The 23,420-nt window shown below is 44.4% G+C and overlaps 1 protein-coding gene across 1 annotated transcript in view; it reads right to left on the bottom strand.

The window, feature by feature from the left end:
* KCNK12 (potassium two pore domain channel subfamily K member 12) overlaps window positions 1-17,709 on the bottom strand; it is a 43,051-nt gene extending 25,342 nt beyond the window's left edge. Inside the window, exon 1 of the mRNA XM_044429390.1 lies at window positions 17,367-17,709. Coding sequence (XP_044285325.1) covers window positions 17,367-17,709 — 343 coding nt within the window. The remainder of the gene's footprint in view (window positions 1-17,366) is intronic.
* Between the last annotated feature and the right edge of the window lie 5,711 nt (window positions 17,710-23,420).

Raw genomic sequence — 23,420 nt, forward strand, 5'->3', positions numbered from 1 at the left:
AATGAAACAACAGGCTATTATATGACTTATGACTCACTCATTGTTCTTTTTGGATGTGCAAGGAATAAGGTACCTCAAGAAGATCAGGAAATTATTATTTATTTACTAAGGCTGCAAGAATAATAACTGGTTATAAAGGAAAGCAGAAAGTTACCCCATCAATAGAATAATAGATGGTGAGGATCTGGGAGCTGGCAGTATGCTGAAATTCACAGACAATAATAGAATCAAAGTATGGAGACAGGTGAGAAGCAAAACCAAAAATGACAGAAATAGTGTCAGAATCCTGAATGCAAGTTTTCTGTGACTATCACATAGAGACTGAAAAAAGAAAAAGAAAACCTGTCACAATGGAAAATAAAACAAAAAAGGCAAAACAAGAGACCTCTTCCAGAAGATCTGAGAAATTAAAGGGAAATTCAAACCTAGTTTAGGAATGTTGGAAGGCAAGGATGGGAACTGACCCAGATAAAATAAAGAGAGGGGGAAAACAATAGATGGAAGAACTAAGCAAAAGAGATAAAGGATAACAGACTCCTCTGAAGAGGATCCTAGCAGGAAGAACCTGCAGTATTAGAATGTGAAGTTAAACCTGCTCTAAAAGCACTTGGGAGGCACAGAGGTCCTGGAGTGGATGGGTTCCAACAGAACTATTCCAAGCTGCAGAGGCTGAATTGGTCCAAATCTGGTCAAGGATATGCCAACCAATATGGAAAACAAAACCACGGCTCACAGACTAGAAGCCTTCAATATTCATTCCAGTCCACAAGAAAGTAGAAGTTAAGGAGTTCAGCGATTATAGGATGATTGCACTAATCTCCCACGCAAGCAAAGTGATGCTCAGGCGTTGCAACAAATAATTTTATTCTACAGGGAGCAAGAAAAAAGGACATTGTGGAGTTGAGAAAAGTACAGAGGAAGGCAACAAAGATGATCAATGGATGATCCGTGAGAACTGGCTGCAACTACTGGGGCTCTTCAGCTTAGAAAAGAGGTGAGTAAGGGGAGGCGTGATAGAGGTGTTCGAAATAAAGCGTGGTGTGGAGAAGGTAAAGAGAGAGGAATTTCTCTCCTTCTCCCATAACACTTGGACCCAGGGTCATTCCGTGAAGCTGATTGGTGGGAGGTTTGGGAGAGACAAGAGGAAAAACTGTCATACAAGCTATAGTTGAACCGTGGAATTCAGTGCCATGGGAAGTGCTGATGGCCACCGAACTGGATGGCCTTAAATGGGAACTAGACAGATTCATGAGGGACGAGGCTATCAGTGGCTACTAGCCTTGCTGGCTATGTGCTGCCTCCTTCACCAGAGGTAGCCTGTCTGCCTGCAGCAGTTCCTAAGGAGCTTGGGCAGCTGGAGGTCTTGCACCGATCCTGAGGGCAGCTGGTTTACCACATGTGTACAGAGTGCTGGACTTGCTGGACCTTTGGTCTGACCAAGCATGGCTTTTTATGTTCTTAAGAAATGCCTGATGTTCGGGCTGGATCCTGAAATGGTAGAGGCACTGGAGATCATATTGCAAATGTACATTGGCTACTGGAGTGCACCAAAGGATTTCAAAAGATCAGTCAATTCTTTATAGACTACATCAAAGCCCTTGACTGTGTGGATCCAAAACAAAACAAAACAAAACAATGGATGGTTTTGAAAAGGAGTGGGTATGGCTCAGTGCTTCAAAACCTGAATTGTGGACAAGAAGCTACAGTTAAGACAGGAAATGGACAAACTGAATGGTTTCCTCTAGGCAAAGATATTTGACAAGGGTGTATTTTAACTTCATATTTGTTTCAACTGCACATTATAAGGAAAGCTGGATTAGGATCAGAGAAAGGAGGAGTGAGAAACGATGGAAGATACATCATTAACTTCAGATATAGAGATGATACCATATTACCAACAGAAAGGAGCAAGAAAGTGAATCAACTCATGTTGTAAGGGAAAGAAGAAAATCCACTGCAGCCAAACATGAAGGAAATGAAAGTCATAACTACAGAAGAATCACCCAACTTGAAGGTTAATAACAAAGAAATTGAAATAGTGAGTGATTTTCCATATTTTGGTTCAAGTTACATGGAGGCTGCTGCCAATAAATTTGCAGGAGACCAATTTGGATGGGCAGCAGATGAGGGAACCTATGGCTATGGAGAATCTTTGCAAAACAACCAGGTAGCCTGAAAGGGTAACAACAACGGCAACAACAACAATAGCATTGAAGCGTTTCAAGCCTAGTGCCTTATCAGTTATCCCAGTGCCTTTGCACTCATTGGCCAGAAAACTGGAAGGTGGGATCCAATTTACCTTTTAATGAGCAATTGGGCAGAATACTGGCTGCCTATTTTCCTTCTAGTTGCAAGAATAAATGTTCAGCCTGTGTACAGAAAGTTTCACATTTGAGGAGAGGGATGGGATCCCATGCTGGCTATTAGTGCTGTCAGATTCAAAGCTGGAGAACATTTATATACCTTTAAATCTCTTGATGCAGTGGGAGGGAATGTCTCCTTAGTGGATTTGTTGTTTTTCAACGTGCTGTGTTCAGTGCGCTATTCTATCTTTAGACTTTTGCACTGCTATTACCTTTACTTTTGTAAACTGCCCACAAAGCTTTGCAATAAAGAATACATAACATTCTGTCCCATGTTTGTTCTTTTTAGAGTAGACTCATTAGAAAGACTGGACTAACACTGGATAGTCTCTCCCCCCCTCCCCTCCTGGTTCATCCTCTCACTGCACCCTGTTGTCATGTGGCACACATGAAACCCTGATCAATGACAGCACATGTTCTGTGATCCCAGCACACACAAAGTGCGTTTACAATATTATTTGCACAGAATTCAGATTGCTAGAATGCAGAAGTTCATTCTTTTAGTTCACCCCCAAGCTCTTTGATTGCATCTTCCCTTCCTACTATATTCCCTAAGGCTCTGAATCCAAGCTGCACCCCACAAGTTTGAAGGCTGTTTCAGAAATTGTGAAAGGAGTGGTGAAAGGAGGGGTGAAAGTGCTTGCCCAGTTTATTGGTGCTGACAGCAAGGCTACTCCATACAGTGGCCCACCATCGCTTTTCCCCCTCCCACACAACATCTAAATGATTGCAGGTTGCATTGCCCTCACTCTGAATCGGTATTGTGATGGCATCCTAAGCCAATTCAGAGTGAGCTGGATGCTTTCTGCCTTCACTCTAAAATTGTGTTGTACAAATATAGAAAAACAGTAGCTCTGAGCAATGCTGGAGTATGTGAAAGCATGAGCCTCCAGAGAAACTGGGTGTGGGGGTGATGACATAAAAAAGTAGACGAGAGGGCTTTCATGAACCTTCCCCACCACAAAAATCAATCAATCAAACAAACAAGCAAAAACAAACCCTCTTTTGAACTAAAAAGTGTAATGTAAAATATTCAATTCAGCACTAGCATTGCCTCTGGAAAACTATACATCATTCAGTTCTATTGTTTTCACCAAACACCATAATGTTTAGCTATAAGCAGTACAGACAGATAATAAAATTAAACACAAGAATCATCAGAAGAAGCCAAACATTACATTGGACAATTTGTTCCCATGTTGCATCATCAATAAGCAAAGGAACTTAATGAGTAATAGCCTTCTTTCTTTGCATTACTAAAGGTTTTGATAAGCAGACAGAATCTTCTGCCTACTGACAAACAGAGTGGGAGGGAAAAGAAGATATAATGGACTAAATTCTTTACCATACCATCAATCTACACTCGCAGCCTAGATTCTATATCTGGATTTGTCAGTCCTCTAATAACATAATTTTCATCCTAATGTAGTGAATATACCAGACTCAAAGACACTTTGATAATAGGTTATGGCTGCATTAATGGATACCAAGAAAGAGAAAAAGCTTTGCAGAGCAGCCTTATCCAACCTGGTATCCTGCAGATGTATCGGACCACAGATACTATCATTTCCCAGCCAGTATGGCTAATCTGCAGAGTTCTGGGCTGGGGAAAATCTGGCTGAGAATGATAGATTTTAATCAGTGGGGAGATCTGGGTTCAAATCCCCACACAGCCATGAATCTCACTGGTTAACCCTGTCCCAGTCCCTCTCTCTCTCTCATATCTTGCTCTCAGTCAAAACTACCTCCTCATAGCTGTTGTGCAGCCAAAGTGGTTGTTGGGGCAGAAAATTGTGTATGCCTCATTAAGATTATTGGAAGAGAGGAAGAATACACCGGCTTCCTCTCTTCCTCCAATAGGCACAGTAAAAACAAATTAATATTTGTCTTGTGTTTCTACTTCCAGCACCCAACATTTTGCTTATTTAAACTCAAGCCTGTTGGAAGTACACATCTGAAAACCCATATCATTGCATTATTGACTAAGTTTTATTTTTGTAGGATAATTCCCTATCTTTCCCTTATTGAGGTTATGAGGACTTTCATTTTGCTAGTGAGTGCCAAGAAGTATTTGGCTGGCATGACATAAAAGAGCACTTTAATTGGATGGGTCTTTGGATTGATCCAGCAGGGTGGTTCTGATGCTCAACCAATAGCTCAATGATAGAATATCGGCTTTTGCACAGACAGTATGTGCCCCTATCTCAGTCCTCAAAAGTGGAGCAGGAAGACTTGTGCTGTCTGAAAGGAGTATTCTCTTTCAGGTCTTGCAATAGGATGTATTGCGGCCAGTTGTGGGCTCCACAGTTTATGAAACATGCGGACAAAATTGGAAAAAGTTCAGAGGAGGGCAACAAGGATGATCCAGGGACTGGAAATAAAGCCCTGTGAGGAGAGATTAAAAGAACTGGATGAGTTCAGTCTCAAGACGAGAAGGCCAAGGGGAGATAGCACTCTTCAAGTACCTGAAAGGCTGTCACAGAGAGGAGGGCAGGATCTCTTCTTGCTTATCCTAGAGTGCAGGAGACGGAATAATGGAAGCCAGATTCTGGCTGGACATCGGGGAAACTTCCTGAATGTTAGAGCAGTATGACGATGGAATCCATGACCTAGGGAGGTTGTGGACTGTCCCACACTGAGGGCATTCGGAATTGCAGCTGGACAGCCATCTGTCAGGGTTGCTTTAACTGGAGTCCTGCACTGAGCAGGGGTTGGACTGGATGGCCTTCTCAGACCCTTCCAACTCTTCTATGAATGTCTAAATGCCAGGACTTACCCAGACTAGTGATAGTGACTGACATCCATTTCCCTCCCCCCCCTCCTCCCCCCAGGATGACGGGAATGTTGCAAAGCCAAATGCAGCCAGTCCTGCAGTCACCCATTCCGCCAAAAACCTTTCGGCCCTGCAAAACACAACATCAAGGCCAGAGCTAGTCTGTGGGGGAAAGGGGTTGGGGGCAGCTCCAGCCTCAGCCAGTGCATCACTTGAAAGTGGATCTGCTGCCCTGGTAAAAAGGGAGGGAGGGAGGGAGGAAATGAACCCTTGGTAAGACTTTTTTGCAGGGGAGGGACAATATCTCTTCCTCAACATGGTGCCAGGCCTTTCCTTCCATGCATCCCTCTTCACAGCAGAATGGTGAAGCACAAGACACAGCACTCGACCCAGTGGAAGCTGGCTCCAGTGTTAGTGGGGTGGTGTATCTACTCCAGGCTCCAGCCTGAGCTTTTAAGGGTTCGTGGTGTTGCGGCCGACCATCCCAAAGCAGATTCAGCACCACAGATAGCTCTACTAAAATCATCCTTGCTGTGCCATCCAAACCCACTGAGTTGGGAAATGGTGGTGGCTTCCCAACCACCCTGCAACACATGGCTTTGTTCAGGGTTCTGGGTTGGTTTGGAAGCCACCCCTGCTGCCCAGTGCAGTGAGGGCAATTATGGAGCAGAGGCAGCATGTGACCAGCACATGTGGAGCAGGGAAGAGAAGCCACCAGGTCTTGTTCTCCTTCCTCAGTCATGCAAACCTGGCCAGACCCTTCAAGTAGATTGGAGGCTCTAGGAGTGATGGCCAAATTACGCTTTGCATTGAAATGCATAGTTTGGGGGGGGGGGGTGGGGGTGCCTGTTTTTTAAACTTTAGATATTGGGGCAGATTGGGGAATGGAGAACAGGGTCAGGGCGGTGGTGCAGGGGGATGATTTGTGAAAATCCCTTCCAATTCCTCTTAGGCTGCCATTGCAATGAAAATCAGCCCACCCACCCACAAATGTTCTTTTGTTTGGGAGAAAAGCTCTCATTTGCCTGAGTGTGGCAGTCTCTGAGCATGCCTCTCTGTGTTTTCACGCACTAGGGAGCCTCGTCCTGCTGGGAATGTTTCAGCTGAAAATTTCTTTAGCTGAACAAGAATATAAACATGTTTAACTTGCCAGGATCAATGACATGCCGTGCTGCTGTTGTCCGTCAATGGAAGTGGAGGAGTTTGTCGTGGGCAATCAGCGTAAGTGGAAGAGCTTACAAGAAAAGAATCGATAAAAGAGCTGTGGAGACCATAGCCGGGGAAGATGGGGTGGTTACTGCATGGCCTGGAGAGGTGCCATCTGGGCCGGCTTGTCCCAACATGGTGCCTTCCAGTGGGGAAGGCTCTCTCTCTCTCTCTCTCTCTCTCTCTCTCTCTCTCTCTCTCTCTCTCTCTCTCTCTCTCTCTCTGCATTTGTGTGTGGGAGGAGAGGGGTGAAGGGGCTGCTGGTCAAGGCCATGTGCACTGCCCACTATCCCTTTTGACAGCCAGAAGTCCGATAGTACCACATTAGAAGGCTAAACACAGGCTTCCTATAATTCAATGGGCTAAGGATTTATTTATAGTGTTTTCAGCATCTGAATGGACGAATACATGGGTATTTGGCCTGCCTTTGCTGGAGTTTCTGTATAAATTTTTAAATGTATATCTTTGTAAATGCTTGCACGCATTTTATAGCCATCCATTGTAGCTGATACATTCACATCTATGCAGCTAAAGCACATATTTATATTTCCCTTTTCTTATTCTCCCTTTTAGCTTTGTTTTATTGAAATCGATGATAACAAATTGATTTTTTAAAAGGACCCACCCATGGCCACTTTCAGCCATCCCCAAGCCTTTGGGAGCCAAGTACTGCTAACCCTCCTCTAAGTAGGGCAGCCTATTGCAAGTGTTCTGCGTATGACCCGTGCTGCTCGACTCTGGGTAGGAGGACACTTACGAGCAGCGGAGCCCAGGCGAGCCCCAGCACTGGCCTCTTGCGCTTGGGCAGGATGACTCTTTCCTTTAGCTATGACAAGAGGGCCAGAGTGCACATCTGGGCCATAAATGTGTTGCGTCTGAAAGCGCAACCAACTCGTTCAGTGTTAACAAATATTGAAACACTAATCAACACCGTTATATTCATAATTCTCTTTGGCACCCCAGTGATGAGCTGCTTGACTTATAAAAACACTTCCAGAAGCTCCCAGACAAATAGAGTACAACAAATAGCTCTTGTTCTTGCATTCTTCACAGAATTGTCAAAACATGACTTTGGAACTTGACGTCATGATCCAAATTTCCCAGCAATATTGTTCACTGAAACAAAATATCTCTTGGGATTTCTTAAAGAAGGTTTCAATTAGCTTGTCATGAGCATTCTCTTTGGGAATGCAAAATGATCTTTTTTTCTTTCTTTCTAACTTTGGATGAAGTTCATTGTTGAAAGAGCACAGCTAAAGTCCTCCAGTGGTTGGTGACTCCTTTACTCTGCTGGACCCTTCTTTTCATGTGTCTGGGAAGGGCGATTTTGATTTGCCTGGATGAGAAGTTCAGTTTCTGTAGCTGGCTGGGGAGATGCTGGGATGTGGTGGTGGTTGTGTAGATGTGTGCACCGTTGTGTTTTGAGAAACTGCTGTTTTGGGCAAGCTGGCCCTGCTGCCTTTTGGTGTGCTGCTTGTTCCCCTTCCTTCACTACAGTGGATGCCTTCTCCAGTTCTCTCTCCGTGCAGGGCAACTAGTCCTCCGAAGCACACGTACCAGTTTGTAGGACCCATTGGGTGCTCATGCACAGGTTTAAACGTGGAATGCTTTAGCTTTTTCTCACAGGGCTAGAGTAGCTTCGCTGCAGTGAAAGGCCAAGGTGAGATTGGGCAACCAGTGGCCCTCCGGGAGCCGTTGGACTACAACTCCCAGCACCCCAGCCAATATGGACAACAGTCGGGGTTCAGGGGAGCTGTAGTTCAACAAGATATGGTGGGCCACAGGTTTTCCCTCCCTGGGAGAATTTGGATGAAGCTTTTTGGTTTAGAAAAAAACACGGTATGGAGTGGGAGGCTAAAGAGATTTCTGGAATAATGAATAGAAGGGAGAGAATGAAAAGAGGGTGCGCCAACATTGTTAATAAAGACCCAAGTGACCCTGGTGCTTTGGAGAACCTTTGGTTTACAGACTTTCTTTGGAGATGGCTTTATGCATAACTTTGTCATGGTGGTTCATTCTTTGGTTGGATTGCTGTTGTATGTGGGGCTGCCCTTGAAAATGGTTTGGAAGCTTCAACTCTGGCAACTTTTGATGGACAAAATTCTGAATGGTTTACCACAAAGGATCCATATTACTATGATTCTTAAAGGATTACATCAGCTTCCTATTTGCCACTGGTGCCGATTCAGGGGGACAATTATCTCCCTTAAAGCCCTAAATGCCTCGGGATGCAAATACATGAGGAACTGCCTCCTCTCACACTATTTTGCCTGTGCAGGAAGTTCTTCAGAGGTGGTGCTTCTCCAAATACCATTAGTCATGCATGCCCAAAGGGACTTCTCCGTCAGACGCCCTTCTAAAGGAGAGCTGACTCTGCCAACTTGATTGATTGACTGATTGATTTATATCCTGCCTTTTTCCTACAAAGGGCTCAAGGCAGCTTACATCATTCTCCTCCTCCATCTTATCGCCACAACAACAACCTGCTCACAGTTTATTTCTGTGAGCTGTCCTGAGGCTATATAGCAAGGGGACGGCATACAAAAACTTTAAATAAATAAAATAAATAAAAAACCCCTGTGAGGTAGGCTGGGCTGAGAGTCTGTGACTGGCCCAAAGTCACCCAGTTGGCTCCATGGCTGAGCGGGGACTCGAACCCAGATCGTCTGAGTCCCAGTCCCATGCTCTTAACCACTACACCACACTGGCTCTCTTTGCTTTCTTTTCAGCACCGAGCTAAAGCATTTCTTTTTGCCCATTCATTGGAACAATCTAATTTAACATTTGGTTATTTGACCATATGTGTGTGTGTTTGCTTGTGTGTATTGCCTCTTGTTTTTATAATGGATTTGTTCATTGTTATTAATGTTGCATGTATCTCCTTGAATGGAAGGTTCACCTATCCAAATAGTAAATAAATGAATGATAAATGACATTATGTCTACCAAGAGCTGTGACAGCTGAGTGGAACCTCCAACCATGTACGGAGACCATTTCTGCTCAGTGGTTGTCATTTCCCGTGGTTCTGATGTTTATCTGGCAAATGTTATTTTCTTACATAAGCAAAATGGTACTACCAATGCACAGAAGAGGGATTGGGCAGAACTCAGAGATGCAGAAGGACAGGAAAACCTCTTTTTAGAGAGTCCCTGATGGGGAAAGCTCCAAAAGTGGACAATGAGGGATGAGTATTTTCAGCAGCCAAATAATGTGACTGACTGGACAAAAAATGGGAAGGGGGAAAGGAGAAGAAGAATGGAATAATGGAATGGGTGGAATCCCATCAGATGGCAATATGCCATCTTGCAACACCTCATTGCCGGTCCCAAGAGTGGGCTTGGAGCTCAGTTACTGCAGAATAAAAGGTGTCAGGTGAAGACCTTGTTATTCTCCCGGTATTTTAACAATTAATTGGTTTTATCCTGTTTGTATTACTATTTTATTTAGTGTGCTGTGTGTTGTCGTTATGGTTTGTTCTTGGTTTCCTTCTTTGTAAGCTGTCCAGAGACTTTTTAAATAATGGATGGCATAGGAAAAAAATTAAATAAATGAATAAAAAAAGGAGGATACAGGGGAGGCACTGGCTGCCAGCTCTGCTTGTGCAGGTCCAAAGCTATCTGTCAAGCTCAGTCTTCCCCAACTAGTTACCCTCTACAAGTGCTGGATGTGTTGCTCTTTAATCCATCCATGAGTTATCAGGTCAGTCAGAAATACAATAAGTTAAAACTTCATCACCTTCAGCCAGAGTAGTCCATGATGGGATTTTTAGTCCAAAACATCTGGACAGCACCAGGTTGGGGAAAGCTGCCCTAGCTCAGGCCAGAAACAGAATGCTGCATCATGTGGAATTTCAATCCGATACAGTAAAGCAGCTTTTATATTCTTATTCTCCCATCGCTGGGGAAGTAGGGAGCGTGAAACAAAGCAAAAATGGAATGAAACTGTGCAGAAGAACCAGTGATATATATTCTTTGGAACTTCCATCTTTTCCCCCTAGTTGTGCTATTTTTTTGAAAGAGCTCCCTTTCTCCTCCGCTCCCCCTCAACTGAAATGGCCGTTTTGTTTGAATTGCTGTTAGAAAGAGCACATTTCAGTTAACACATGATCAGCGTTGCATGGAGTAAGTACCTCATTTGGAAGCTTCAAAAATGCCTTTAGCTTTTTTTTTTTTTTTATCAGTGCACATTCTGGGTGGTGCATTCCTTTTTGAAAACCTTAAAAGGATGATGAAATCTGGGGAGGTGTTTTAATTAATTTTGTTTCTCTTGCTTTTAAGACTTGAAGGTGCAAGGAGAACAAAACATATTTTCACCATTTTACTTTTGTAACCATCTTAACCAAAAATGTTTTAAAAAATGTCGTTGTGCTTCAGTTAGATCCTTTCATGCCTTAAATTTGGTATTATTGTGCAATTTAATTTACAGAAAAATTATATGATGTTATAATTGCTTTTTGGTTTGGCAGTATTTCCCACAGTTGCTCCAGAAAGCTAATTGTCAGTCACTTGAAGGGAATGATTGCAGCGGCTTCATTAAATATGGATGGTATACAAACTGAATTTCTGTGCATGTGCACATGTGATTGGAATCTGGGGGAAAAGCAGAAAGAGAGAAGACTTTTGGGCCCCAGTCATATGCGCACCTTTGCATCATAGAACAGTTCCAGCACATGATCACTTGTGCCAGGGAAGGTGAGGGAAGGAGGCTGGAAGGCTGATAGAATTGGTATAAGACTTAGGCTTCATCTTCCTTTCATCTCTGCTCCTCTGCATGCCCCCTTTTCTCCCCTCCAAAGTGCATTTGCAACCCCGGCATGGCTCTTTCTGTGCCAGCTGTGAGAGCAGCAGGGCGGGGGCTTGTCCTTCAGAGTCCCAGCTCCAAGATCACACAGTTCTGCTGACTTTCCAGGGTTAATGGACCCAGAAAGAAGCCAGACAGTCACTGAGAATCAGACTGTTTCTAGCTCTGTGGCAAAATTTGGTGGACAATCTAATGTGGGAAGGGATGGACCTAACATCATTAATTCAATCATTCATCATCAGGCTAAGAAGATGGATCAGCTCAGAAGCATCAGGAATTTCAGGTGACTCCTCTGAGCAGCAGGATCCACCCTGAAGGTGGAAGCAGCTCTTTTTGGTTTGGAAGGGAGGAGAGGACTTTGGTTTGGAATCAACTGATTATTAATGATAATGATCATACATTATCAGTTGTGTTTCCCTAATGCCTGGTATTCTAACTTCTCTCCTTTGTTACTGAAGTCTGCAATGCTCTTCTTTTGTTTCACAAATCCAGCCTAGCTAGTCAGCTTAGTAAAATGAATACTTTAAGTTAGAAAGCTTTTGGCCAGGTCTACTTGGAAGGATGGTGAGAAGACTTGCCATAAAATACATATGGGCTTTTATGGGATGCAATCCGGCAGGTAGCCTCACTGTTTGAGGAAAATGGGTGGTGATGAGGGAAAGGATATTTTGGTCTCTGTGTCTAAGTGGTAATATTTGGATCTTGTTGAACTGGATCCATCTGTGCTTTGTGCATTGCTGGTACCTTTCATTCCACCATTTGCTTATCAATAGAAATGAATTTTTAGATGTTATAAAATTTTGTTCTACTTTCACTGGAGTGCATTACTGCAAGGTCAAATTTGCTCAAATTCTCCCTAAAAACAAAGAAACACACATGAAACGCAAAAAAAGTCTCTGCTTCTTGAAAAATCTGGCCTGTGGCAGGATCCACAGGTTGAATTCAGAGAAAGCCGGACTCACTGAATCAGTTGGAGATTTATCCAACATCCCTAGGTGCACCTAGGTAATTTTAGACCCTGAAGTTAATGCTGTTACGTATGCATGTGTGAGGGCTTTAGATGCTCAGTCATGAAGTGCACAGGTGCCACACCTCTTCTTCTCCGCTCCCCTATTCCATGCTTTAAAACTGGCTCTTCATTACAGATCTATTACAGCAAAACCCCAAAAGTTGACCGCAAAGTATGTGCCAACTCTGAATTGAAACAGAAGATGGAAAGAAAACTACTCTTGAGCATGTACTGTTTTGCATTTTAACCTCACTTAAGTCATGTACATCTCAGCCGGCTGCATCCTAATCCCCATAAAGGAGACAATAGGAAAGATGCTGCAGAAAGGGTGCTGAGCCAGGCCTGTTTGGCACTGACCTCTCCACCCACTGCTGTCCTCTGGATGGTCCTTCCAGCATTTGGGATGCACACATTTTGTTAAACACGTTCTGGCTGTGATTCACAAAACTGTCAGGCATCTTTCGCGCTGCTGACTACTCATTGGCAGGATCACTTTCTTTTCTTTTATGCCTGCACGAGTATTTCATTCTATTTGCATACATGTGCATTGCTACACATTTGTGTTAATGTGGATCAACAGGAGGGCAGATTTGCAGAATCCTTGTTGTGAAGTAAAAAAAAAAAAAAACGGTTTTCAAATCTATGGAATCTATACAACCTGCCAAAACCCAGACCACTGCTGAATCCACAGGTCAGATTCGGAGAAATCCAAAGTCATTTAAATCCATTGCTCATTTCTCTGATAATCCTTGCTCTGCTATGGGTTGCTGACTTGATGACTACTTTGATGAAAACTGGGTAGCTAGTTTGACTAGTTTTAGGCCCCAAGTGAAAACAGTATTTGCCCAGGCTTTTAACACTCCATAAGTTGCTGCTACTTTTTTAAAGGCTTTTGCTAGTTTTACTGCTGCCATTTCAGCATTTATTTACTGCTGTAATAATTCAATTACTAAATTTTGGTTAGTAATTGAATTATTTTAACCCAAAGGAATTGCTTGCTCTTCCTTTTATTATAGGTAGTTTCCTTGACAATTTTATCTGGAAGAGTGGGATATATATGCTTTGAATATTGCAACAGGTTTTAGAGTTATAATATTCCATTGAAAATGCAATCCTAAATATATTTACTGGTCTGGAGGTTCAATTCAACTTAATTCTTGGATAAATGTGTCAGGCTGTATGGCAGTTCTATGGTGTTAGTTGCCAGTACCATCAATGGAACATACTTATTTCTTTCGTTTTTAATGGAGTTGTCATTTGCTTAAGGGCTTTTTAGATGAATATTTTGCCTTTCAACTGGTTAATTGAATAATTAATCATATGGCATACAAACAAACTTACATAGGACCAAAACCTAAATGTTGGGTGTCTTTCAAGATATTGAAGGAAATATAAGATAATAAGCAATGAAGTAAATAAAAGGAGGGAGGAAGGCCATGCTCAATTTTCTCCCTTTCATCTCTGAATGCTGCAACACACCAGAATTAAAGAAGTGCTGATAATAAACAGTTTGCTCTTTACTTCCTTCTCTGATATTTACACCCACATGTCAACATTTTTCCCTAACCTGAGAGCCAGTGTGGCATAATGCTTAAGGAGCGGCACTGGGACTTTGCACAAGTCTCCACTTGGCCATGAAACTCACTGGGTGACTCTCTCAGCCTAATTTAACTCACAGGGTTGATGTTGTGACGCTAACATAGAAAGGAGAAATTTGTAAGCTGCTGTGGGTTCCTTGCAAAAGGAAGAAAGGCAGGGTACAGATGCAGTGTCATAGCAATAGTAACATGATCAGTCAGGCAAACTGAAGTTTTAGAATGAAGTCAAACCAATTAATAGTGGCATGGCCTTGGAATGAATAGTCTGGGTATGAACCTCATGTTTTATACCTGGTCATTTATCCTGTTTGTGCAGCGTGTTACAAATTAGTGCTCTTCAGCTAGTAGTACATAAGTAGAAAGATGAACTGGGTTTGGGAGAAAGGAAGGGTACGTGAGGGTGTGACTATGTTCTCAACCAGTGCTGACTCTCTCTGTATGCTGCCCCTCTCTCAAATCCCAGGAACTGGAGTTTGGTGCAGGCGCCAGCTGCAAGAGATCACCAGTTCCCTGCCCAGCAATACAATTGCCAGGTTTTTGTACAGTGAAGAATTATTGAACTGCTATGACTGCAGTATGGAAATGCCCTGAAAAAGAGAGAGGAGAAAGGGGGTGGAAACAGAGGAAGAAAAGGAGAAGGAAGGGTAGGTAAGTTAAAAGGAAAACAAGACATTGGGGACCATGTTATAAACTGGAGTTCAAGGTGAATTCCTGGATTGAGCAATTTGGAAATGGCAGCAATAATTTAGGTCAGGAAGAGAGATCATTTACAGCTAGTCGGCTTCTAGGTGCAGGAGGTTCTTACAGCTGGATTTCTGACAGTGTTTAATGCATTTTGATCCAAAGAGCTCAGGGTCTCTGTATTACTTTCAGAACAACTGTGCAAGGTAGGATAGTCTGAGAGATGCTGGCTAACCTCGGGTCACCTAATGAGATTTGTGGTTGAGTTGGGATATGAAAACACATCACCCTCACCCTTGTCCAGTATAATGAGCCTCTTTTGAGGATGGATCTCAGCACCATGGATAGCTCCTAGAACCCTCCCATGAAGCGGAAAGGAAAAGCTGCAATGGGTGGGGAGTCCCGCTGAAAAGGAGTCACCACCCCCGGCTTTTTCTTAGGCAGTTACATACTTACTGCATAGCAGTAGCTGGAGTTGAATCAATGGAGGCAAGGCAGTGCAGTCATGCTGATTGACAGCACCCGGCTGCAGGCCAATACAAGCGTTCCACACACTGCGGTTGCTCGCACAACAGGACAAAAGTTTGCTCTACGGTTTGTTTGATTATGAGGAGGAATATACCAGTCTAAGGAATGTTTACAATTTACAGATTGACATGGGAGAGGAAGCAGTGGATGCCAACAGAAAACTTTTGTTTTTAGAGCAGTATCAGTTCAGCAAAATGCAAAGCACATACTCCAAAAGCTCCTCGGCCATCTGCAAAACCCCCCAGGCATATCTGCCTTCTTGGCTGCATTGCAACTTCCATAGCTGCTCTCCAGGTGGGGCGTGGCTAGAAGATAGTCAGTCCCAGCCGTCAAAGAGTCGTGTATTAGGGAACTGCTGCATCATCTGGCATCACCTCTAGCCATGGTCTGTACAGGAGCCTAGAGATACTCGGGCAACACAATAGCATTTCTGCATCTCCATCAAGTCATCCCATGGTGAATGCTGCACAAAGGGGATGTGCACAGACCCTGGGCTGGATCCAGATCTGAGCTGGATCAGCTCAGCTAGTGGAAGTGGACTTCCTCACCCTTCCTTCCCATGGGAGCCCCTCCAGCACCCTAAAATTGCTAGACAGAGATTTAGGAGAGTCTGCCGAAGGGGTTTCATTGTGGCATCAAAGGAGCAGAGAGACCTCCACCCAAATGCAGCAGAGAGACCTTCAGAAAGTAGAATACTTCATTTTTAAAGATTCGTTCCTCTAGCAAAAGTCAGATCCTTGGTCCAATCCCTTGCCTTCATTACAACGAGCAAACTGGGTTATGGATTAGGCCACATATCTCCCTTCCAAATAGATAAGCACAGCCAGTTGAAACTAAAATGGCAAGGAACCAACAATTCTACCCCAAATGGTTTAAATCCCATTTTCATAGGATATTATTTATTTTGTTTTGCACCAAGACAATGTAAGATAAAATGTCAGCCAGTCAGCTTTGGGAAGGAGAAGCGAATATCTAACAGTGACAAGAAAAAAATGAATGTAGCTTCTACAATATCTAATTGGCACTGAATAGGATGTTGTTTTGCAGGGGTTTCCATGGATCTGGACTTGCATAGTAATTCAATCTGATTTTAAATTAAGCGTGGGAAAGTACAGAAAGGCTTTAGCAACACTGAATTGATAAGGCATTCAGAAATATTGGAGGGGATGGGTTCAGGAAGCAGGAATTTGGCCATGTTATCTCACCTGCCCCTCCCATTCTGCTTTTACTTCAGATCCAGAATTGAGTTAGTTGCTCCCAGTGGGGAAACACCAGCTCTTTTAATGGTGGCATCCTGACTTTCCAATCACTTTCCAAACTCCAGTTGCTATAGTAACTTAAGAAAGCTTTCTAGAAAAAGAAACACACATCACTTCTGAACTTCACCCAAGCCACTTCATTAAAGTGTAGCAGCTGTTTAGGTTTCTTTAGATTTTTTAAGAGGCGCACGTACGCGTGTCACCCATGCTTTTCCTTTTCCTTTCAGATAAAAAAGGCAACAACAAAATGCCTCCCCCCCACATGCACACACAATTCACTCCTAGTACATTTCTGTTTTCCTTAGTCCTCCTCATTCATGTATATCAACTGCACTGCTTCTCTTAAGATCTTTTTCAGGCGTGACACCAAAAAGCATCTCTCATGCAGTATGTAGTTTGTGTTTGATGGCTATTAATACAGGATGGAGCACAGAAAAGAATAGCATATCTCTTAGCAGAAATGGTATATTCCTATTAAATATTGATTTACACACAAACTGAGTTCAGCTTCCCAACTGCAAATGCCCCTTTTCAAAGTGTGGATTATGTAATATCACACACGCACACACACAGTGTCTGTGATCTGAATATAAAGTACAAGTTAGATAGGAGTAGTTAAACTTGGCTGCCTTCCTCTTAGCAACATTGTGTATGTAAACACTGTTGCACATGCAATGTGTGAAAACACATGTTTGTGAAAATGTTTGGAAAAACAGATCCCTGAAATTCTCCATAAGCTTTGAAAGTGAATTAGAAGAGGGGATCTAAACGGGTGACGCTGGGAGTTTAGACTGAAAGAGAAAAAGAGTTGTTGGGTGGACATGAGAGACAGAAATTGAAATGGATTTGGCAAAAATAAGCTGAAAGGGGGCAAGAGGCAGGGGGACTGCAGAGCTATAGGTGAAGAAAGACAGAGAACATTTTAAAGTAACATATACAAGAGTGTTCATATGGAGGGGCATCAGCTCGAAAAATATGCAGCCCAGAAAACAACCCTTTTGGGCACATCGTTGATTCACACATCATATCTAAAAGAGAAGTATTTTAGATGTCAGTTTAGATGGATGAATGTAGAGCAGAAGAGTCATTGGAAAGAACATTATTGATGAGGTGCGGATTCCTGGTATTTGAAAGATGAGACAGACTTACCTATGGTTGACACGACTGTGCCGACAAAATAGAAAGCTCCTGTGAAGTCCCATCTTGGTCGAAGTGCATCTGCTCTGATGCCTGCTGCCATAGCTGCCTCATAACTTCTCAGGAAGGCCCTTAGTTCAGGGAGGCTAATGTTGAAGATCTGGCTGAAGTTCTGCAGGGTCCAGTTCCAACGATGCTGTGCTTCAGCTTCAGATGGGCTCTCGATGGCTGAGAAGATAGTGGCTCCAGCGGTCAGGTATGCCACAATGAGCACTGCTAAGAGGATGAACCTTCCATTGTCCTCATTGAAGTGTGACACGCAGCAACAGCCTTTTGGTCTCCTGATAGACATCATCCAAATTTCAGCACCACAGAGGTGATGGACAGCGACCGACACCTCATTGGAGGCACTGGCATGGAGCTACCATCCAGTTAAACAGTCCGAGAAGAAAACCTGATTCCTTTTTCTGGAAAGGTTTCTTTTCTGAGTCATGGATCTTGGCCTGTCATGCTTAATGTAGAGAAAGAATTCCACTGAGCTGTATCCCATAGGGCTCATCCACATCAGCCTCAAATAGGTATTCACATATAGATGAGTAGTCACATATATTCTCTTAAAGCCACATTGGGAGTTCCATTGCTGTTGCAAGCCACTACTCAGTCCTTGACTCTACTAGCCATTGACTTGTAAGGAATGGAATTATCCTCCCATCCCAGGGAGCTCCATTTGGCCATATTCTTGTATTCCAGCCTGTATCCAAACCAAAGGCAGATAGGTTTCCTGTTCAGTTTCAGTAGTACTGAGGTGTTGCAGGCATGAGCAACAGAATATAGGGTACTTTTCTTCCTAAAGCATTCTGAATCAACTCGCTCACCCCTTTGCCAAGAGGCATCTTCCCTCTCCTTTTTGCAACCCTTACTCCAGACCTGAAAATCACACAACTGATATAGATCTTTCTTCTCCTTGCTTCTTCATGCAAATGTCTTCCCTTCTGCCAGGCACGGTTGGAAGGCTACATCAGGAAAAGGTAGGACAGGAGAGGTCAGCTGCATTCGGCAAACTTCTGAGGCTGCAAAAATATGGAGTGTTCAGTGAAGTATCACCCATCTGTAATTAAACTGCTTGGATCCATCCATCCATCTGCTTCCTTTCTCATTTGTTTCAACCTTGCCATCATCTTCCTGCGCTGGAAAGTCCTAGATCAATGAGACACCAGTAGAACTTCATTTAGGTCTCTGTTCAGTCAATCTCACTCCTGCATACATGGATTGACACACTCGGAATGGCTCTTTTTCAGCAAAAGCTCTGGTACGTGCAACAGAACTCTCACCTGTCTTAGGACTTGGCCAAACTTTTGTGTGTGCACGTTTGCATGTGTGTGCCTACTTGGATCACTCCGGGATGAAGTGAAATTAATCTTTGGACACACATTCTGTCCTCACCCAAAGAACCTTTGGGCACGCACTTTAACATAAAAATGATTTAAAGCATGAAACGTACAAAGGGAGAACACAGACCAGAAGGTCATCCAGATCAACCCCTCCATGAAGGCAGGACCTTTACATGACCTCCCCCAGACCAGTTGGAGTCCAGCATGCCCAAAAGCAAAGGCAGTGAACGAAATAGACTCCCCCAAAACAGACTTTGTTCCGTGGCTGCCTTTGCCCTTCTTTCCGGACCAGGCACAGCTTCCCCCGCGGGGCTCCTCTTTCTCACTCCACGCCAGAAGCGGTGGCCCTGCCATTCCTGCGGAACCTGTCCCCTCCTCAGCCACCCACCCCGCTGCGCCTTCCCCCATCGCGGGCTCCCCCGAGCAGGCACTCACCGTGCCCTCTTCCCGAAGTACTTCTCCGCCCTCCGGATCGTGCCGGTTTGAAGTTCCAGCGGCGAACGGCGGGGCTCCCCCGTCCCCCTGGCCGGTGGCGCCGGACGGGTGCGGCGCCTTCGCCTCGCCGACGGGGAGGCGGCGTTGGTGCGGGGCGGGGCGCGGAGAGCCGCCGGCCGAGCGAGTTGCGGCGGTTCAGCACCACGGATAGCGCACTGCAGCTCCGCGTGCGCCGCGGCGCCTGGCCCCCCGCGCCCGCCTGTGGCCGCGCTCCGAGCACGGGGAGAGCGCGCGCCCGCCCGCCGCGCTCCGGCTCCCGCGGGCGGGTCGATCGAGGCTGCTTCCCCCGCACGCCTTCCGCGATGGCGCGAGCAGCAGAGACGCCGCCGCGGGGGGGGGGGGGGGCTGGGGAGGGGGCGCTGGCGAGGAGGGGCTGCTCCCGCCCTGCTCACACGCCGGGAGGGGTTTTTCTTCTCCTTTTGCTGCTGTTTGTGCTAGAGAGGCATTTCCGACGCTGCCGCCGCGGTTTCGTTCTTCTTGGTTCGGGATCGGAGAGGCTGAGCCCGGTGGAGTGATTTCCAGAGGCCACCCTGGCGGGCGAGGGAAGGACTCCGGCTTCGGCAAGGGGACTCGCCCCGTCCCCCTCCAGGGCGGGACGGGGACGGGGACAAGACGCGTCACTTTCCCTTGCCGAGCAAGTTTTGACAAGATCTTTCCCCATGCCTTGGCATCTCGGCTTGATCCGATCGATTATTTATTTACTTTTAATACTTTTCGCCCGCTTGGTGTATTAAAATCCTCAAACGGTTCACATGAAAAGCCAGTGTGGCGTAGGTTGTGGGATTTAGCCTGGGGAGATCTGGGTTCCAGTTCCCTCTTGGTCTTGAGGTTCCCTGGATGACTTTGGGCCAGTCACAGACTCTGCCTAACTTACCTCATAGGGTTGTTGTGAGGATAAAACGGAAAGGAGGAGAATCATGTATGCCACCTTGCACGAAAAAAGAGGTATATAAATCTATGTTTATATTTGATTTCATACTGCCCAGGAAATGAAGCCCTCCAGAAGGTTAACAACAATCTGTGCAATGCAATGAAATAAAAAGCAAGGACAATAAAACAGCCAATTGCAATGCAAAAGTTAAAACAGAATTTTAAACAATTTGAGATACTGAAACAATTGCTGGTGTTTTCCTCCTGAAGCAGCACCTCGCAAACTGCAGTTCCATCCTTGCACACTCTCGATGAAATATCATCTTTCCCCCAAAGCAGTGATTACCAATTATACATGTATTATATATATATATATCGATTATAGATTCATAGAAATATGTTTTGCATCTGTGCTTGCATAGGCCAGCAGAGGTGTACCTTTATTGAAGCAATGTGCATCAAATATATGTTTCTGGTTTAAAAAGGCATCGAAAGTCACCTCATGCTGCATCCCACCAAAACCAACCAATGTCTTCAAGTAGCTATGACTGAATCAACTAGAGAGGTTTTGTTGCCTGCTAAATACTCTAATTCCACTGTCTTCCCTGTGAAAGAGGTTTATTTATTTGTTTAAAGCATTTCTATGCCGCCCCATTCACAAAAAATCTGCAATGCCTCTTTAACCAGTGAGAATAATTATACAAAATAATAACTATTAATAATTATATTTCTGTACCCATACTGCCAAAGCTTTCTGGTATTCAAAGCTTTCTGGTATACAAAGCTTTCTGGTATTCATCTATATGCATCCATCAAAGACAACAGTGTCTCTCTCTGTCATACTGCTTTTAAATTCTTCCATCTATTTTCCCCAAACAGGTACTCCCCAGATGTTTTGAACTACAGTTCCCATATTCCCAATCTGCATTCCAGTTGGATAGGGATGATGGCATAGTTTTGGGAAAGCAGCTCTGTCCTAGGGTGCCTTGAGACATTCTTCTGCCTGGAACTGTCCTCCTACCAAAACGGTTTTAATATAGGCTAGTTGGTAGATCTAGGAAGGCAAGGGAAGAAGGTGGTTCTGGCAGATCTCTGACTGATTCATTGGCGATCTGCAAGGATTTCTGGCTTCTAACGAACTCACTCCCCTCCCCAACCTGGTAAAATTATTCTGCTAAAATGAACAAAGTTTGAGAAAACTTTAGCATGGGAGGATTGTGAGCTCTATTCTGTTTTGCTCCTCAAAACAAATCCTGGACTCAGAATTCTTTAACGCTTCAGTATATTATGCCCTTTGCACCAGCCTCCAGCTTTATAGTAAAAGGAAAGAAAGAAAACACAAGTAGATCCTGCAAGACTGCCCTCCCCTGATTTAGAGGCATTCTGTTTCCATATCAAAAGGTGCAACCGGTCAATACTTCAGCATGAAATAAAGTTTATTCAGCAACTTGATCTATGTAAACACACACATTTTAGAACGCATAGTTAGAAAAAGGAGGGTGCTGTTGCTGGCCTAGATACTGCAACCGTGCTGCTTCTGGAACTTTGGGCAGGACTGTGTGATGGGCTCTTGCAATGTGGAGCTGGCTTGGCACAGAGCATTGGCATAAGAGTTATGAGTGACATCCACATATGCAAATTTATTATTTATTTATCTGATTGATGTATACCCTGCCTTTCCAGCCCAACATGGGAGCTAATTAATGTTTGTTTACTCTATTTTTTTGTTCCACTGGATAGCCCACATTCTCTGGGTGGAATACGAACAATTAAAAGACTCATCTCTCAGAGGGGAGCTTCTGAAGATGGCTTAAGGGTCTAGGCAGGTACATATGAGAAGAGACATTTCTTTAGAAATAAAACATCCAATTTTCCATCCCAGAAGCACAACAGGAGATGGACATGATCCCCCTTTCCATTTTATCCTCTTCACAACACCGTAGAGTAAGAAAACCCAGTGAGTAAGGATTTGCACCTGGATCACTCCACCCCTGTTTCCATTATCCAACCCCTACACCTCACTGGCTCTTTACTTAGTACACAGCTTTTGAAGCTGTGTTATCAGGCTGAAATTATCCCCTGGGAGTCAAAACACTTTTCCAAAGAACACAATAAATATCTGTCCAGAACAAAACTGTGAGAAAAACATCTGAGGGAGTGGCTGCAAGAGAAAAGAAGTGAGCCTGGAAAGGGTTCAGCACTTTCTTGTGCACCTGCAAATTCTCTGCTTCAAATTACATTGTCTGGTAACCAGGATGCATCTGTTTTGCAGAGCAGCATTCCTGGGAGGTTAAGGAAAGAAGTAGAGTTGAATTTTTAATTTGTATTTGTGTGGCAGCAAATGCAATGAATAAATTATATGATGTGAGAAGAAGTACTCCCCCACCCACCCTGAACATCCAGAGATAAGTAAGCTGGGGTTCAACCTGGAGATAAGGGGTTCAAAAATCTAAGGGCCCTGGGCTTGCCAGGCATGTCTTGAGCAAACTGAGAACTCTGGAGCATCTTTACGTGACATCCTGGTGCATGCCATACCCAGTCCCTCCTCTTCAGCCCTGGCAATCCCCATTTCTGCTCTGGTCCAGATGTTAAACACTTGTGGTGCAGGGGTCCTGATGCCTAAGCTGTCACTGATATTTTGGTGCAAGCAGCTGTGGGCATGGGTGGCCTGGCAGGACGGAAGAGAAGACAAGGCAAACTTTCGTGGGCTGTGGCAAAGAATGACTGAATCTTCCCTCTGTCGGCCCTCTTTTACTCAGCAGTGCCTGGTAGTCCTAGTATCAGTGTGTGTGTGTGTGTGTGTGTGTGTGTGGTATCTATGCCAGTAACAGCTGGAATGGCAAAGAAGCTGTCCAGGGTGCAGAACCTAGGTGAAGGATTCGGGCTCAGCACTATGATCAGCTTCTTTAAAGTCCTGGCTGAGACCTTGGAGTGGATACCCTGCCCCAGTGACACATGGCCATTGGGTTCCATTGCCTTTACCTACCTTTGGAAAGTGACCCAAGGATCTGACACCGTATCTACCTCCTGGTGCAGGCCAGACTGGTGTATGTCAAGGTAGTCCTGTGAAGCCTCAGCTGCTTTCTATCAGGTGAGGCTATTTGTCTAGCCAGCCTAATCAGCAGTGGCTCCTTGAGGTCTTATGCTGAAGTTCTTCCCATCACCTCCGCCCAACCTTTTTATTGGGAGATGCCAAAACCAGGAACCTTTTGTATGTATTAATGCTGAGTTATGTTCCTTCTCCAGAGACGCCTGTGCTGGAGGAGTGCTAAGGGGAATCAAGAGCACTGAATTCTCTCTCATACTCCCT

The sequence above is a fragment of the Varanus komodoensis genome, unplaced genomic scaffold (assembly GCF_004798865.1).
Source record: "Varanus komodoensis strain SLA01 unplaced genomic scaffold, ASM479886v1 scaffold2, whole genome shotgun sequence".
Lineage (NCBI taxonomy): Eukaryota > Metazoa > Chordata > Lepidosauria > Squamata > Varanidae > Varanus > Varanus komodoensis.